The sequence below is a fragment of the Danio aesculapii genome, chromosome 4 (genome assembly GCF_903798145.1).
Source record: "Danio aesculapii chromosome 4, fDanAes4.1, whole genome shotgun sequence".
In the NCBI taxonomy this organism is placed as follows: domain Eukaryota; kingdom Metazoa; phylum Chordata; class Actinopteri; order Cypriniformes; family Danionidae; genus Danio; species Danio aesculapii.
Window position 1 is genome coordinate 32443852 of NC_079438.1, and position 17806 is coordinate 32461657.

The 17806-nt window shown below is 39.1% G+C and overlaps 1 protein-coding gene across 4 annotated transcripts in view; it reads right to left on the bottom strand.

The window, feature by feature from the left end:
• Positions 1 to 17806, bottom strand: part of iqsec3a (IQ motif and Sec7 domain ArfGEF 3a) — a 176626-nt gene that overhangs the window by 89163 nt on the left and 69657 nt on the right. For all 4 annotated transcript variants that reach the window (XM_056455457.1, XM_056455460.1, XM_056455458.1 and 1 more), the window contains 2 exons: positions 14548 to 15752; positions 8216 to 8377 (listed from right to left, as the gene is read on the bottom strand). In XM_056455457.1, coding sequence (XP_056311432.1) covers positions 8216 to 8377; positions 14548 to 15752 — 1367 coding nt within the window. The remainder of the gene's footprint in view (positions 1 to 8215; positions 8378 to 14547; positions 15753 to 17806) is intronic.

Below are 17806 nucleotides of genomic sequence, written 5' to 3' on the forward strand. Positions count from 1 at the left end.
ATGATAGGAATGGTGAAGAACCACATATGCAATCAGCTTCATGTCTGGCTGGAGTTTTAAAGAATCAAAATTTTTCAGATGTGTGTTGAGAACAAAATGCTTCAATAAAACAGTACACCTGGGTAAAAATAAATGATGGTAGGGTTTCTGGTGCACGTTTAGATCGGTTTTATGTATCAAACAATGTAAAAAATAGAGTAGTTGGTGCAAATATTATTCCTTCATCCCTATCAGATCACAGATCACAGTTGAGTGTACATTGTTAAACAGGACTCACAAGATCTACTATTGGCACTTTAACAACAAATTATTGCAAGATAAATATTGTTGTGAAATATTTCATTCTTTTTGGGAGGTTTGGAAGAATGAGAAGGGGTTGTATGAAAATATTATTCAATGGTGGGAGATTGGTTAAGTGCAAATAAGGGTTTTATGTCAGCAATATGCTGCTCAATCTTCTTAGTTTTTAAAAAAACAATAGAGTTATTGGAAAAGGAAATAGAGGAAATTGAAAAGAGTATGACTGTTAATGATGCTGGTAACCTACAAGAATTGTGGACTGAAAAAAGAACCAGTTAGGTTCTATTTTAAATGAAAAAGTTAAAGGGGCACTTGTAAGAAGTCGTTTCTCAACCATAAAAGACATGGATGGCCCAACATCTTATTTTTTTAACTTGGAGAAAAAAAAAGGACAAGAAAAACTGATGTTTGTTTTAAAAGATGATGATGGTCAGGACACTTCAGATCCAGTTTTGATGCGCAGACTTGCTGTACGTTATTATTCTAATTTATTTGCTGCTGAAACCACTGACGAACAAAACAGAAATTAATTGCTACAGGATATTCCTTCTTTAACTTCAACGCAAAAAGAACTTTTGGAGGTTGATTTTAAGTTTGAAGAAGTTACTGCTGCTGTTATGGACCATTCTTCAGGAACGGCACCTGGGATAGATGGGTTATCTTCTGAATTTTTTTAAACATTCTGGACTTTAATAGGTGCTGATTATTATGAAGTGCTGAAAGAATGTATGAAAAAGAGGATTCTTCCTGTCAGTTGTCAATGAGCTGTTTTAACTTTGCTACCGAAAAAAGGAGATTTAACCCTATTAAAAAACTGGAGGCCAGTAGCAGTTTTGTGTTCTGAATACAAAATTGTATCAAAATGTTTATCAAACAGGCTGAATAATGTATTGCATGAAATCATTCACAAAGATCAATCATACTGTATAAAAGGAAGGATAATTTACACTTAGTAAGAGATGATTATGATTTTGCTTTTAAAAATAAAATTAATCTTGGATTGTTGTCACTAGACCAGAAAAAGGCTTTTGACAGAGTTGACCATAATTATCTTTTTGAAACTCTAAAAGCTTTTGGTTTTGGTGACAGTTTTATTTCCATGGTTAAAGTTCTTTATAATAAGGCTACATGTATGGTAAAAATTGCTGGTGGTCTTAGTGTTCTTATTGAAATTCACAGGGGTATCAGACAAGGTTGTCCTCTTTCAGGACAACTCTATAGTATAATTATTGAGCCACTGTTGTGTAAATTAAGAAGATGGTTGACTGGGTTAAGTGTTTCTGAACTAGACCTCCAAGAGCCTGTAAAGATTTCTGCATATGCTGATGATGTAACAGTTTTAGTTAAAGACCATAGTGACGTTAAATTTTTAAAAGATACAATTGAACAATATGGCAAAGCATCATCTGCAAGAATGAACTGGAGTAAAAGTAATGCTCTATGGTGTGGTCAATCTAGTAATGGTCCTATGCTTCAAGGTAATTTGCAGTGGGGTAGAATGGGTTTTAAGTATCTAGGGTTTTTTTTAGGCACTGATGATTTTATAAAACAAAATTGGGAGGGGCTTGTGGAGAAAGTGTGTGCAAGGTTGCCTCGCTGGAGATGGTTGCTACCCCAGCTTTCCTATAGGGGGAGAGTATTGATATGCAACAATTTGGTGGCCTCATCTCTTTGGCATAAAATGATGATTTTAGAGCCCCCTAAGGACCTGGTGGCAAGGATCCAAAAGCAACTCATAGACTTTTTCTGGTCAGGACAACACTGGCTGACAGCATCGGTTTTATACTTGCCTATCCAGGAAGGCAGACAAGGACTTGTGGATATTGGATGCAGAGTTGAAGCTTTTAGACTTCAGACGGCTCAGAGGTTGCTTTATGGGAAGAACGTGTGTTGGGAAGGAGTTGCCTGTGCACTCTTGAAGAAAGCTGGTAACATGGGTCTGGATCGTCACTTATTTTTAATGGACTCTAACAAGCTGAATTTAACTGGCCTAACAGCTTTTTACAGATCACTGCTGAGAACATGGTCACGATTTAAGGTTTCAAGAGAACTCGGAAGTATACGGGGCCTCTGGTCGAGAGAAGAACCACTCCTTTTTAATTCTGCTATGGACCTGGACATTTTAAAATCTGATTCTTTCAGAAAAGCTTTGTGGTCTGCAAAGATCACTAAAATTGTACATTTGGTTTCTGAAGGACAATGGATAAATGCTGAGGCCTTAGCCTTAAGATTGGGCATGAGATCAGTTCGGGTGGCTGAGAGACTGTTGATTGAAATACGGGAGAATTTGCCAATTGACATTAGATTGACTTTGGAGGACGACGGTTCTGTATTTCCAGAGTTGATTCTTTCAGCGGATACAGGAGGATGGCAGGAGACAAAAGGAGAACTTCTCTCTTTTAGAACACCTCAGCCAAGTCTTTTTGAAGAGGCAGGGAAAAAAAACTCTGTATATTCTTTGTGTAAAAGTAGTGCATTTCCATATGCTTGAAAGCATGAAAGAATCTAAGTGGCAGACACTTTTTGGATCAGATTCTTCCCTAAAAGGTTGCTGGAGGACTCTGTACAAACCTCCCATTGATAAAAGGACTGGAGACCTTCAATGGAGGATAGTGCATGGTATAATAGCCACAAACAGACACAGAGCACACATTGATCCACAGGTGAGGGAGGGGTGTCCTTTTTGCAATGTGGATGAAACAGTGTTTCACTTATTTTAAATTGCTCTAGATTACAAATGTTCTTTTAACAACTGAATGAATACTGTCAAATGTTGGGAGAGGTTTTTACGCCCAGTCTTTTTATTTATGGGCCTAAATACAACAGGAACAAAATGCAAGTCCATGTTTTATTAAATTTTATTTTTGGAAAAGCAAAATTGGCTATTTAGTTGTCACGGAAAAGGAAACTGACAGGTCTGGGTTTGACTGATGTTTTTTTGGTTTTTAGGGAACTTATGAAATCCCGTATTAAAATAGAATATGCGTATTGTGAGTTGATTGATGATTTGGACACTTTTAGATCTAAATGGTGCATTAATCAATGCCTTTGTGAAGTCGGTCAAAATGGTTGTTTGGAAATACTTGTTTGATTGGTGTATGATTTTGAGTTAACCAGCTCTTATAAATAAATAAATATATATATTTATTTTCCTTTTTTTTTTTTTTACTTTTTGTGATTTTTCATTAATTTGTTAAAGTGGTTGTAAATAAAGATTGTTAAAAGTCAAAGTCTCTCTCTCTCTCTCTCTCTCTCTCTCTCTCTCTCTCTCTCTCTCTCTCTCTCTTTTCTCAAGCTCTCTTGCCCTCCCTCTCTCCTTTAAATAAGTTATTTTGATATGTTGTGCTTTTGATGTTTTGATGTTTGTGTCTTTCAGCTTTTGTAATAAAATGTGTAGGAGTCAAAATATACCTGTTCATTATGAAATTCGTACAACAACTTGACAAAGCACTACAAACAAAACAGCTCAATAATATTATAATAGGAATACAGAACCCACACATCTATACTGTACATATCAAAAGTTTTATAAACAAACCATATTCAGCACATTTAAATGCCACAAGCAGAAGCCTATGAATTGAATGGACTATATTTGAAGTACCTGAGTAAAAGCACAGAATTCACCAAAACATTCAAGCTTAGTTAATTTATCTGGGGTGGCCACAGCGTAATAAACTGCCAACTATTCCAGCATATGTTTTATGGAGCGGATGCCCACCCATACACTTTCAAATTTACACACGCAGTCATATGCCCTTTTTAGTTCATCCTGATGGCATGGATTTTCTGATGGATGTCCGCTCCAGGATGAAGTAGCACATGTCACATAATAAAAAAATTATGCCTTTATGATTATTAATAAAGTTTAATGTTTAGGAGCCTAGATTATATGATAACCTTATTGTCATGCCCTAGAATAATATGAGTGTCATTGCTTTTCTGTCTGCCAAATGATTTGTTTTCTCTGGATCTTCCCAACTAGGTCAGAGGTCATGGAGACCTCTTGAGTGGACCTTGACTCTTGAAGAATTGGAACATACTGTTCCTATTGTTATTGGCCTGTGTTAAATATGTCTAAAGTGATATTTACCATTTTATGTGTTAAATCTTTTAAAGTTAATTCCTTTGCATGTAAGCTGCCAGGTTGTTTGTAGATTATACCAGTTTTTGATAAAGACAGCTGAGAGTACACTTAGCCTTGGGTAAGAAACAGATTGTACTTTGTGTGTGTGTGTGTGTGTGTGTGTGTGTGTGTGTGTGTGTGTGTGTGTGTGTGTGTGTGTGTGTGTGTGTGTGTGTGTGTGTGTATGTGTGTGTGTGTGTGTGCATGCATGCGTGTGTTCTATTCATTTTTTTTATCACTTAACAGGTCTGAGATGAGCTCTAAAGTGGGATCTGATGTTTGTATGCTTGAGATATTGAGATATTGTACACACACACACACACACACATTGACATTATCTAAGCCTGTCTGTGTTTTAACCAATCAGGTTAAAAGCACCTTTATGTATGACGTAATTAATGACGTTATCTGGAAGTATGAATTGTTGATGTTTTGAATTGTAAAGCAGAGCAGCCTACAAACTCATTGCGAGTGTTGAAGCTGGCTTCTGCTGATAAAATGCAAACTGTCTCATTATACTTCATCTGACAGACTGGTCATTTTTGGGTTTAAACTGTAAACTATCCCTACAATCCAATTCACCTGCACTGTCTTCGGACTCGGGGGGAAACCACAGCACCTGGAGGAAATCCATGTGAACATGGGGAGAACATGCAAACTCCACACAGAAATGCCAACTGGCCCAGACAGGACTATTAGGCAAAAGTGCTAACCACTAAGCCACCGTGTCAACCTTTTGGAATAATAAAACACTTAAAGAGCCCATATTATGGGTTTTTGAAAATGCCCTTTCATGTAGTGTGTAACATAGCTCTAAGTGAAGTGAAATATCCAGCTAAGGCTTAAATCTGTAAGTGTACAGTGTTTAAAACTATTGATTCATCTATAAAGGAGTCGACTCATAGTGCTTCAAACGAGTCGTCTTGATAACGAGTCATTAGGTGTTTCGCGATGACGCAGCTACGAAACACAAGTAGTTGCACGCACAAACCCAGGAGATTTGAAACCTGCGTCCCCGCCCACTAACACAGAAAAAAAGCCCCACACACACAAACACACACACACACGCACACACACACAGAGACACACACAGACACCGGTGGAATGAAGTCAGGCTGTGCAGATGGATACTATCGACAGCCTACCCAAAGATGAAAGCTCAGCATTATAACATTCTGGAAACTACATGCTTACAAAGAAGACTTCATCGGTTTGTAAAAGGAAGGATCAGTAAAGACTGTCAGAACAAGGATCAGTGGATCATGAATCAGTTTCTTCCCACATTTCACCAGTGTAAGTATGTGCGATTAAAACTGTTGCCTCGTTTACTCTAGCTTGCAAATGATGTATTTAGTTGTGTTTTGTTACTTGTAACCACGTGTACTGTATCAGGTTATCTCTTTATTCTCGTATCGCGTGTAAAGCCACGTTGAAAACGCGACGCGTGCCGCTTTGTTTACGGATCGTCAGCTGTTCCTACACACATGCAACGGTCAAGTTTCAAAATATTTTAGCTCAGGTTCAAGGGAGCTGTCTAAATTGCACCCAGCAAGCTGAACTGGCGCTCTAGTCTAGGCGAATGGTGAGGGTTGTGTGTGTGTGTGTTGCGTGTGTGTGTTGCGTGTGTTGCGCAGGGCCGGTTCAGCAAGCTGAACTGCCGCTCTAGTTTAAAGACGATCACCTCGCCCTCAACCCGAAAGTGAAAACAAAAGTGACCCGTTAGCAAAGTGAGGACGTGGGGTGTCGCAGATATAACTCAGGACGCGGGTGGTGAGGGAGTTGTCGCGGACGTCTCCCTCTCTATTGGTGCTGTGTCTTCCAAGGAGGAGGAGGAGGTGTTTGCGTGTGCGTCTGTGTGAAAAGAGCAGGTAGAGGGTGACGTGCTCCTCGCCAGTTCTTGGAGTTTTTGCCCAATAAAATAGTTTGTCGTCTGTTTTTTTTAAGTGCATCGTCTGTATTTACATTCACCCACTGGCAGCCAAAATCCACACCTTACACTATGAAGCGTGTATGCACTGTGACTACTTTTATATTGTTGATTACATGCTGGGCATTTCACTCTGTCTCGCGCTGAAGGCTGTCAGTTTCGACCAATCGCAGCAGGCTGTCATCAGTCCAATCAGCGCAGATTAGCTTCGCGCTGAGGAGGGGTTTGGGAACAAATGAATCGCTGAACGATTCATATGGGAGTCGCTGGGATAATTAGGTAAAAATAAATGCAGATTATAAGACCATGAAAGTGTTTTTTGACCTTGCATGCATATTAGACTGTTGTTGGAGACCCCTAAAACCTAAATATGACCCTATTTCATGTATAATATGGGCTCTTTAAAGAATTTAATTAGAATAGAAATGTACATTGCACAATGCACACTGATTAGAGAAACACAGCGATCAATCTGCTATATCATGATGCAAGCCTCGTTTAAATCTTTGCTGCACTTTCATTCATGAGCAAATGAAAAGCATTTCACATGAATCCAGAGGAACCACCAAACATCACTAATTTGGGTGATACCTGGTTGTCAAGGATTCCATCATCATACTCGGATCTCAATCCTGACAGTCTTTTGGTGTTTTTTTCCATTTAATGGTCCCAATCAACATTCACTTCAGATTGGATTTTCAGCTATCTGAATTTAAAAAAAGTAATTTAAATAAACACACAGTAAACTCAAAACAAACACAAAATAATAAGCAGTGTGTCTCTGTTTCACTTTCCAATCCGTTTCCATTTGACAATTCTCCGCATGTCAACCTCACGTAAACCAACCAATCACATTTCACAGCCGATACAGGAAGGCAGGACTTAACACTTTTAAACCAATCACAAAAGAGCTAGCTTGTTTGTTAACACCTTTCCTTGTGCAGTTTAATCAAACCTGCTCTCTGATAGCCTTCAGTATGATAGCAAGACACAAGGGCATAGGTTTGCTTTTGACATTGGTGGGGGCGGCACAGACAGGTGAATCCAACACTGAAAAAACTCAGCTAATCACAATGTTCATGTGTTTTGGGGGTGGTACAGTTTGAGAAGAGAACATGATTTAACCCTTTCTGCGTGTCTAGATTAATATTGACAGCACATTTTTTTTTAAGTGAGTTAAATTATTGGTGGGGACGCGTCCCCCCGTCCATGCTAAATCTACGCCTGTAAAGACATACCTACTATTACGCATCAACACATAGAGATGTATATTCCTTCTGTGTTCATTCATTCAATTTAGATTTCGTTGTGTTCGACAATCAAATAAAAATAATAAAAATAATTCAATAACCTTAACCTTATTTGACATAAATTTCCTAAACCTGTAAGATTTATTTTACTGGGTTACATATATATTTATACTTTTACTTTTAATTCCAATTTAAAATCAAGTACTTTTATACTTTTGACTCAAGTAAAATTATTCTTTTGCTATAATAATGATATTTTTATGATATTTATACTTTACTCAATTTGCTTTGTTTTACACTAAAAATGCAACCATGTATTGCTTGATTAGGGGTAAACAATAATTAACGGTTTATAAACCTCATATAAACTGCACTGTATTAAAAGTATGCACACTGATTTTGCTAAAAGGTCTTAAGAGTTTATCATTTGCAAGTGAAAAGCTCTGCAGTTTGACTGCAGGAGCTCAGCAACTAAGGGAGGATACCACACCTCTCAAAATCCCCCCAAAAAGATGCTTCCTTTTAAAGTGTAAATATTTTCTCTTTTACACAGATGCACATCCTAATTGCTCTTTTATTATGAATTCCAGTATAATTTTCATATATACTCACTCTAACACATCTTTGTTAAATGGCTTCTTGCTATTGCCAAGAAATTCTCCAATCATCTGTCTGCTCAGTCCTTTCCTCTGGAGTAGGAAATGTGCAACACCTATAGGTGTATCCGGGATGAAGCCACGAGAGATGAGAAACTGGAGACCCTTGTCTGGATTTCTGCAAAGGAAGGAGGCAGAGGAAGGAGAGACAGAAACAATAATTAGACAATTATCAATAAGTACATTATTAATTACCTAAAACAATTTGATTTGAGAACTTGGGTACAGTAATCACTTCTTTGGGCAAGCATTGATACACTATTAAAACATAGTGTTTTAATGTCATCACGAGACAAGATGGCGGCGCGTTCGGTTCGCAAGGCTCAGCGTCTCTCCAGTATCTGCAATTTTGCAGTATTATTCCTGCTCATTTCGGGTCTGTTCGTGCAGAACAGCAGTGCCTTTACATCGTACACCCGACAGGACATCTTGGATATTGGATTGTGCATTCCGGACAGTTTTATTAACAATCTTCGACTCATCCCTGAGATCGCCAGAACACACGGGCCTCAGAGCCCTACATGGCCGGGCGGAAGTGCTCGGAGGCGGCGCAGAGAACGTAAACAAAGATGGGGGAAGCGCGGCGGGCTAAGAGCTAAGCTAAAGCTAACACCACACCGGCTCTCTTTACCCAGCATCTTTCTCGCCAATGTACGGTCACTGGTGAACAAAATGGATGAGATTCGACGGCGCATCAACCACAGCAAAAGATTATGGAACTGTAATGTCATGATTTTCACAGAAACATGGCTAAACAGCGGGATACCAGACAACGCTATCTCGCTAACGGAGCATCAAACATTCCGAGCAGACAGAACGGCGGATGACTCCGGTAAGACCAGAGGCGGAGGATTATGCATTTATATTAACAAAGCTTGGTGCACAAACTCTGTCGTCGTTGGGAGACATTGCTCTGTTAACCTGGAATTTCTAATGGTTAAATGTAGACCGTTTTATCTGCCACGGGAGTTCACCTCCACCATAATAACTGCTGCTTATATCCCTCCCGACGCTGATGCCAAGCTTGCTATGAATGAACTTCATGCAGCCATCAGCAAACAACAGACTGCTCACCCGGAGGCTGCTTTTATTGTTGCGGGGGATTTTAATCACTCAAACTTAAAGACAGTGCTCCCCAAATTCCATCAAAACATTTTCTGCCACATAAGGGGAAACAAAACTTTAGACCAAGTTTACACAAACATGGCTGAAGCATATGCTGTGACCCCCCTCCCCCACTTGGGTCAATCAGATCACCTTTGTTTGTTTCTCACCCCCAAGTACTCACCCATCGTCAACCGTGTGAAGCCATCAGTAAGGACCATCAAAGTGTGGCCAGCGGGGGTGGACTCCACACTCCAGGACAGGTTTGAACACACAGACTGGAGTATGTTTGCTTCCCAGGCCACATGTGGCTCTCACACAGACATTGACAGTTACACTTCCTCTGTTCTGGAATATATCAACACCACCATAGACAGTGTTACAACCCAGAAACAGATCACCACATACCCAAATCAAAAGCCATGGATGAACAAGGAGGTGCGCCTCCTGCTGAAGGCACGCAACACTGCATTCAGATCAGGGGATGCACAGGCCTACAGCACTTCCAGGGCTAATCTGAAGAGGGGCATCAAAAAGGCCAAGCACTGCTACAAGCTAAAGCTAGAGGAGCACTTTTCCAACTCTGATCCTCGGCGCATGTGGCAGGGCATCCAGGCCATCAGCAACTACAAACCCAGCCAGTCCACCCCCACAGCCACAAATGTCTCCTTCCTGAACGAGCTAAATGACTTTTATGCCCGCTTTGAAAGAGACAATACAGAACCCTACACCAGGAACACTACCTCAACCGACCACTCACCTATCACACTCACCTCCTCAGAAGTCTACACCGCACTGAGTCGGATCAATGTGCGTAAGGCTGCTGGACCAGACGGTATCCCTGGGCGCGTCCTCAAAGCATGTGCAGAACAGCTCACTGGGGTATTCACAGACATTTTCAACCTGTCACTTAACCTAGCAACTGTGCCAACATGCTTTAAAACCACCTCTATTGTGCCAGTGCCCAAACACTCCAGCCCAACATGCCTGAATGACTACCGCCCTGTAGCACTCACACCCATCATCATGAAGTGCTTCGAGCGGTTGGTCCTGGCACATCTGAAAGACTCTCTGCCATCCACACTGGACCCACATCAGTTTGCCTACCGTGGCAACAGGAGCACAGAAGATGCCGTCTCCATAGCACTGCACTCTGTCCTCACACACCTGGACAATAAAAACACTTATGCACGAATGCTGTTTGTTGACTTCAGCTCAGCATTCAACACTGTCATACCCTCTAAGCTAATGATCAAACTTAGAGACCTGGATATCAACACGTCTCTCTGCAACTGGGTTATGGACTTTCTGACTAACAGACCTCAGAATGTTAGATCAGGCCACATCTGCTCCACCACCGTCACACTCAACACTGGTGTACCCCAGGGCTGCGTGCTGAGCCCCTTCCTCTACTCTCTCTTTACCATCGACTGTAGGCCTGTGAACAGATCCAACACCATCATCAAATTTGCAGATGACACCACAGTGATTGGTCTAATCAGCAATAATGATGAGACTGCCTACAGGGAGGAGATACAGCATCTGGCCACTTGGTGCACCGACAATAATCTGCTCCTTAACACCAGCAAGACCAAGGAGCTCATTGTGGACTTCAGGAAGGGACGATCAGGCTCGCATGATCCCATCCACATTAATGGGAAACAAGTACAAGTAGCATTAAAATAATCCTTTAAGATGTTTCTTTAAGCTTTGTTTAATTTACATTGTTTATAGATTAAAATTTTTTTATAGGCTTATTCTATGTTTTGTTTTGTGATGCTTGCGCACATTTGAAGTAATCTGTTAAACTACGCATAATATTTATTGATTTTTGCAATACTAAAAAATAAATGCCTTTCTTATTTATCATGTTTTATTATTTACAGCAATCACTGAAGGCTATAAGTCCGTTGGGCAATGACGCAATTGCTGCTAACAAAATTTATATTGGCGTTTAGTTTATTAATTGTCATAAACAAAGGGCATGTCATACATAGTTTAAACACTGATTCTTTTTAATATAGATGATAAATATAAATGAATCGGATCGGCTCCTGCACGAAATGCTGATTACTCATGGCGGTATTCCGGCGCGGCTGCAGTACAGTCAGTGCACATGGCAAGGCTCTGACCCCACAGACTCCAGCAGACACCAAGAGATGAGTCTTTTGGTATCCGGCCCAAGTCTAGCTGCTAAAGTAAGCCCAAGTGGTTAATCTCTGGCAAGCACAAACCGGCCTAAGTGTATTTTGCAAAGCCTATCTGAGGGCAGTCAAACATGATATCTAATTTGTCTAAACTATCTTTTTTTTTAAATACACCACGTCAAATAGCCTGTCTATATTTAATTTATTTTATATAGGTTATAACTTAAAGTTGATTTTAAAATAAATTATTTTAATTCAAAAATTCAAACATTAGCCTAAATGCATGCTTCCCGACTCAACAAAGAGTTTTAAGTTTAATATAAGCTTGAACTAAATCTAAAACTACTGTTCTATAGCTCGAGTTGGCCTATACAGTGCTAAGTAGGCTACTGGCTGCCTGTGTGTGGCTGCCTATGGCTGCACTCTCTCTGTCATGGGAGGCTGGTGCAGAGCAGGCTGAAATTCCAGTTTAAAGATATGCTTTTCTTACATACCCAATGCTAACAAGCACATAAAGCACTTTAGGGTAACTTTAATTTATTTGAATTACTTAATTATAAATTAATTTATCTACAACATATTTGGGGGATCTGAATGTTGTATGCGGTCTTGCAAACTAGAAATCAAAGGCCTCTATTGCATTAGCATATAGGGGCTCCTGAATGACTTTTCATGTAAACTCTTCATAAATCAACAGTGACTATGTTTATCCACAAAAAAGAAGTAAAAACTAGGCTTATAACTAACCATTCCTATTTTATTAAGGTGTATCCATATAAATGGCCCACCCTGTACTTCATCCATCTCTAACTTTTGGATTTATTTTTGAGTAATTGATGTTGCACATTAATGAATTAGAGGCTGGTACTATCTTGATTGGTGTACATATCCAAATTAAATCGCAAAACACCGTATGGAGCAGTCGGCACTTCAGAATACTTTTTTTTTTTTTTATTAATCTCACCAGGGGCAATTAGATTAGGGTAATAGCATTTCATGATACAACGAACACATAAAGAGACAAATCACTTACAGTGTTAAAAAATAAAAATAAAAAAACAATCATAAAAACAATCTATACTACTCAAATTCTTGTTAATCGCTGATTTAGCAAGATGTATGGAAATGACTAAATTAACTACACTTTCAGTACAAGTGAGGAGGAAGTAAATGGACTAATTGGGTATTAGTTAACCCTACATCCTCTGACTAACTTCAGAATGTCAAGATCATGTCTGTAAGAAATATGCAAACCGGGGGCATGAAAACCGGCATCGGGTACATAATGAACATATAATTGAAAAGTATGGGAGTAAGTTTCAGATATAAATCAAAACTCTAAACTGATGCATGAATGACAAATGTGACCTGTGACAGGTCCAAGGCTGCATTTACACTGCAAATCTGGACAAATGTGACCTGTGACAGGTCCAAGGCTGCATTTATACTGCATGGTTCAAGTGAGCAAATTCGGATTTTTTTTTTTTACTTACATGTAGCACAGAACAGATCTGGCACATGTACTTGTAAGCAGGGAGAAAAAAGAAAAAAAAAATCACATGGATTCCAGTTAACTCAAATCAGATTCAAGCCTTGTTCATATGTGAAAATTTATCCTATATGAATCAAATATGTGCCCAAGCAGGTAGATCAGATTTTCACCTGTCAATGCGAGTCACACGACATTAAAAACTGTAGTAAATTATGTCAACTTTGCTTTCATTAATTTCAGAACAGACTTCAGCAGTCCCAAACTTTATATCTCATATACTAGGACAAAAAAGCTTTTATACTTTCACAAGTATTTAAGCATGTTAATGAGAGAGAGAGAGAGAGAGAGAGAGAGAGAGAGAGAGAGAGAGAGCAAGTATGAACACAACATCCCCCATGTAAACAATATAAAACTATTGCATATATAACATGCTTAAATCATGCCATGGACATTACACTCAAATGCCTATAGTTGAGAACAGCCTGTATTAAAAGAATATGGCCTAATGACAACTTGCAAAACAACTTGGCAAAAATAAAAACAAATTTGGCAAAAATAAAAAAGCAAACCCTGCGAACAGAGTAAATACAGGAATGGAGAAAAGAGCTATTATACTTATTAACTGTCAGTCAGCGCCCACTCTTTTTTCTGCATTATTGTGGCTTTTGCTGTCTGCAGTGTAAATGCAGACATTGGATACGAGACACTTTTAAAAGATGATGCGTGTCATCAAAAAAAAAAATCAGATACAGGCACAAAATCCGAATTGACCATCAACATCTAAAGTGTAAAAGCAGCCTAAATTTGACGGTCACTTGAAATTGGAGTCTGATTAAATTCAGAGCTAAAAACAAATATAAATAAATTATAATAAATAATATAATTATTTTTAGAAGCACTAGAAAAGGCTTATATTCATTTAACCTTCCATTCATCAGATTCTGCCATAGGGCTGATAGAATAAAACACTGCATATTTATTTATTTCTGGATGTGTAGTTGGTCACGAACAGTTAGTTTTGTTAAATCTTTCAGTAGTAACTTCTCAGCAAAACATGCTCTGTAGCTTCTCACAATCAGTGGGGGCAGTACTTTGTGACTTTACACACTAATGTTTCTTCAAACAACTTGTCTGGGAGATTGCTTTTGAGTGGTCCGATTTTTTATGAAAATAGGGTGGTTTTACACACACAAACTGCCAACAAAGATTCATGTATGAACAACATGTAAAAATAAATTCAGCATAATATGTGCCTTTTAATGAAAGCAATGCTATTAATAGGGTCAGATAAAATCTTAGGTCGACAGGCATCAGGGAGGGGGTGTTAGCTACAGCTGGAGACATAAATGGATGAGATGAGGGAAACAGGAAACTGAGACTGAGAAAAACTGGAATGTGATGATGTTTTGAGACCAGCCCTTAGGCAGCTATATTATGGTTATTGAGAAATGCTTGTTAAAAGGCAAGAAACTTTGTTTTATACCATATAATATGGCATTAGCCATTTCTGTGAGCAAAACAAAGAACTTATGATTGGATACTCACATGTTGAAGAGATTGAGACCAATACGGTATAGGCGTTTTCGCATGATGTCAGTGGAGAGGGTTGGAGATTTGCAACTGGTTGGGTTTTCGCAATGGTATCGGGGCAAGCTAAGAATCATGGCCTGTAAAGCCTCTTTCGATGAGACCTCTGAAGCAGACTGTGCTGATGTTGATGTACTGCTGCTACTCATCTGCTCTGAGCTGTTGTCTGCCGTGTCTGATTCAATATGCTTAGCTTCCAGAACTTCTACAATTGGCGTGACAGGTGTCTCTGCAACCTCTGGTGGAGACAAGGTTTCAGAGGTTATTGCTGTCTGTGCTGGAATTGTTGGTTGTGGAACTTCCTGTTTCTCCAGCTCCAAAGGTAGTACATCTTCCCCGAGCACCTCCTCACTTGGTGGAGGAGCTGGAAAATCTCCATCTAGAACTTCCTCAGCATCCTGCTCTAGTGGTGGAGAAAATGGATTCTCTAGAAATGTTGGTGGTTGTTCCTTTACATCATTAATTTGAGGTTGCTGTGGGTTCTCAGTAATTATAGCCCCCTGCTGGATGCAATTACCAAGAGACACTGAAGTTGAGGACTCCATAATGGAAGAGGACATGCGAAAGTTCTGGCTGTCGATTTGAACAGTCACATCCCGGAAGGCCATCATCAATTTGCTGGCACTCTGGGCTACATTCTCAGAGCTGTCTAATTGTCCTGTGCCACTATGGAATGTGGAAGGGTCCATGGGGCTACCTTTTTTGACTGTTTCTGCCAACCCAGATTTGCCACCAGCTGTACTAAAAGCCTCTGAGCTAAACTGGTAGGTGCCTCCTTCTTGGAGTGAACACATGGTCTTCATGCTCCAATTGCTAAGTGCATCATCAATGGATTTTGCAAGAGACTGCACTTGCTCATTGAAGGAATCTTCAAGATCAGTGAGAGTGCCCCCTACCGTGGTTGGTAAAGATGGGGATCGGACAAGGGGAATGCTTGTCAGATTGCAGCCTTCAGCCAGTGCCCGTTCAGCTGAGATACCCTCTGTATTGTGCACCCGTACCTTTCGCAGGGAGATACGGCGTGGCAAACGACTTTCAAGAAGGGAATTCCGAATTTTCTCAAAGTTTTTGCTAAGCTGATACTGGCGAAAGGCAGTCTGGATCTTGCAAGCAGCACGTCGAGATATTAGGTGACCCCCATATTTGTGCTCTAACATTTCGATCTGCAAAGACAGATATGAGAAATCATGTCAGGTAAGACAAAATTGACAAGCTTAAAAAAATGAACAGCATAACATTAAATAAATATCAATAACTACTACATATTGTTAAAAACAACCATAACATGCTAAAACAAACACTTTTTCCATGCATAGATGTTTATTAAAATTTGCCAATAAATGTCAAAACACAGTAATGAAAGCAAAATGCCAAGATAAATTTTTAGGTAGGTGTAGTTCCAGTTAGCCAAGTAACCTTTTTTGTAAAGTTTGGACATAATGATGATGGCGACGATGATAATGATGATAATAATAATGATAGATAGATAGATAGATAGATAGATAGATAGATAGATAGATAGATAGATAGACAGACAGACAGACAGACAGACAGACAGACAGACAGACAGACAGACAGACAGACAGACAGACAGACAGACATACAGACAGATAGACAGATAGACAGATAGATAGATAGATAGATAGATAGATAGATAGATAGATAGATAGATAGATAGATAGATAGATAGATAGATAGATAGATAGATAACCTCCCCAAACAAAACAATAGTAATCCAGACTCAGAATCTGATTTAACCTTGCAGGACTATAATAACCTGTTTTCTTTAGCAAAAACTTTAATATAGCTACACACAGGTTTGTCTTTGCCTGTCACCTTCTGTCCATTCATTTACTTTCCAGATCATCTGTTCTATGTAGAGCCATAGGAGTGCTAGAGTCTATACAATTATTCAGGACATAGTAAGTAAAACACCCTGGATGGATGGCGAGTCCATAACATGGCTTTTTTAACTGAGATGACAAAGTGCAGCATGCAACGGTCAATATAATGTATGGAGTAGATATGTCCTGTCATTAGGGACCAATTAGGGCCTGCACTGTACTCCAATAACTTGATTATCTCACCCACTGATCATTGTCTAATACAGGAATTCTCAAACTTTTCAGCCCCTGACCCCTAAAACAACAACTTCAGTGACTCACGACTCCCACTATGCTTGGAGGTGGTTATAAACAAACAAATATTGCAAACAATGGTGCATACACATCAGCAGGAACTATATAAATATGAGCATATTGACAACACAAAAAAAGTGCAACAGTCTAACAACCATTTAATTTTTATAATGTTATGTCCCTGATGTTAAATGTCTAGGAGTGGGATCAACAATGATAAGTTTTAAAGTTGGTTGGAGTGAATGTGGATCAGTCCCCTGCCTTCAAGACAACACACCAAATTCAGTTAAATAATTTATTAAATTGTACAATGATAAAACAACTGGGAAGCAAAAAAAAAGGGCTTCAGAATGGGAAATGGCCAAAACAAACAAACCAAAAGTACACTCTAGCTAGTTAGGAAGTAAAACTGTCAAAACTGACAAAGTAAAATTAAATTAACAACAGAAGTGTACACTACCTCGCAAACTAAACAAACAAGAGAACAAGGGTTTTAGAAATAAGTGGGCACACACCTCCCTATGCCTTTCAAACACAGTGCTAAGTTTCAAAAGTAGAGTTTTAGTGGTTTGAAATGCTTTACCACAGATTTTAACTTCAATAAGTTAACCACAACAGCGACAATAATTTTTTACACCACAACCAGGCGGGAGAGAGACCACACTCTGAAAGCAAGCTTCAATGTGGCTTGCAACTGATCAGCTTTTAAGCTTGAACTGATATAGCAGCCTGGAGAAGTACAAATAAATTAAATAGGCTAATCATGCGCATGATTGTCTCATTATTAATATCATGAGTTTTTTTTTTATGATGGTTTGTTCACTGAAAACATTTTCAAAATGTTGTGGATTAACTGCTAGGGGTTTGAATGCAATTTCATTAGAAGCATAAAAATAAATGCCTCAATCAAATATAAAAAAGAATTTCACCCTAAGCAAATTCCTGCAACTTTATTTTTCAGAATTTCATTTCAGTTCAGTTTTTGCTTTTTCAAAACATCAGTGTTCTTCAAATATTATGGTTATGTTTCTTTTTAAACTGTTAAAAATGTTAGCTGCCCAGTTTTAGTGCATTTCATG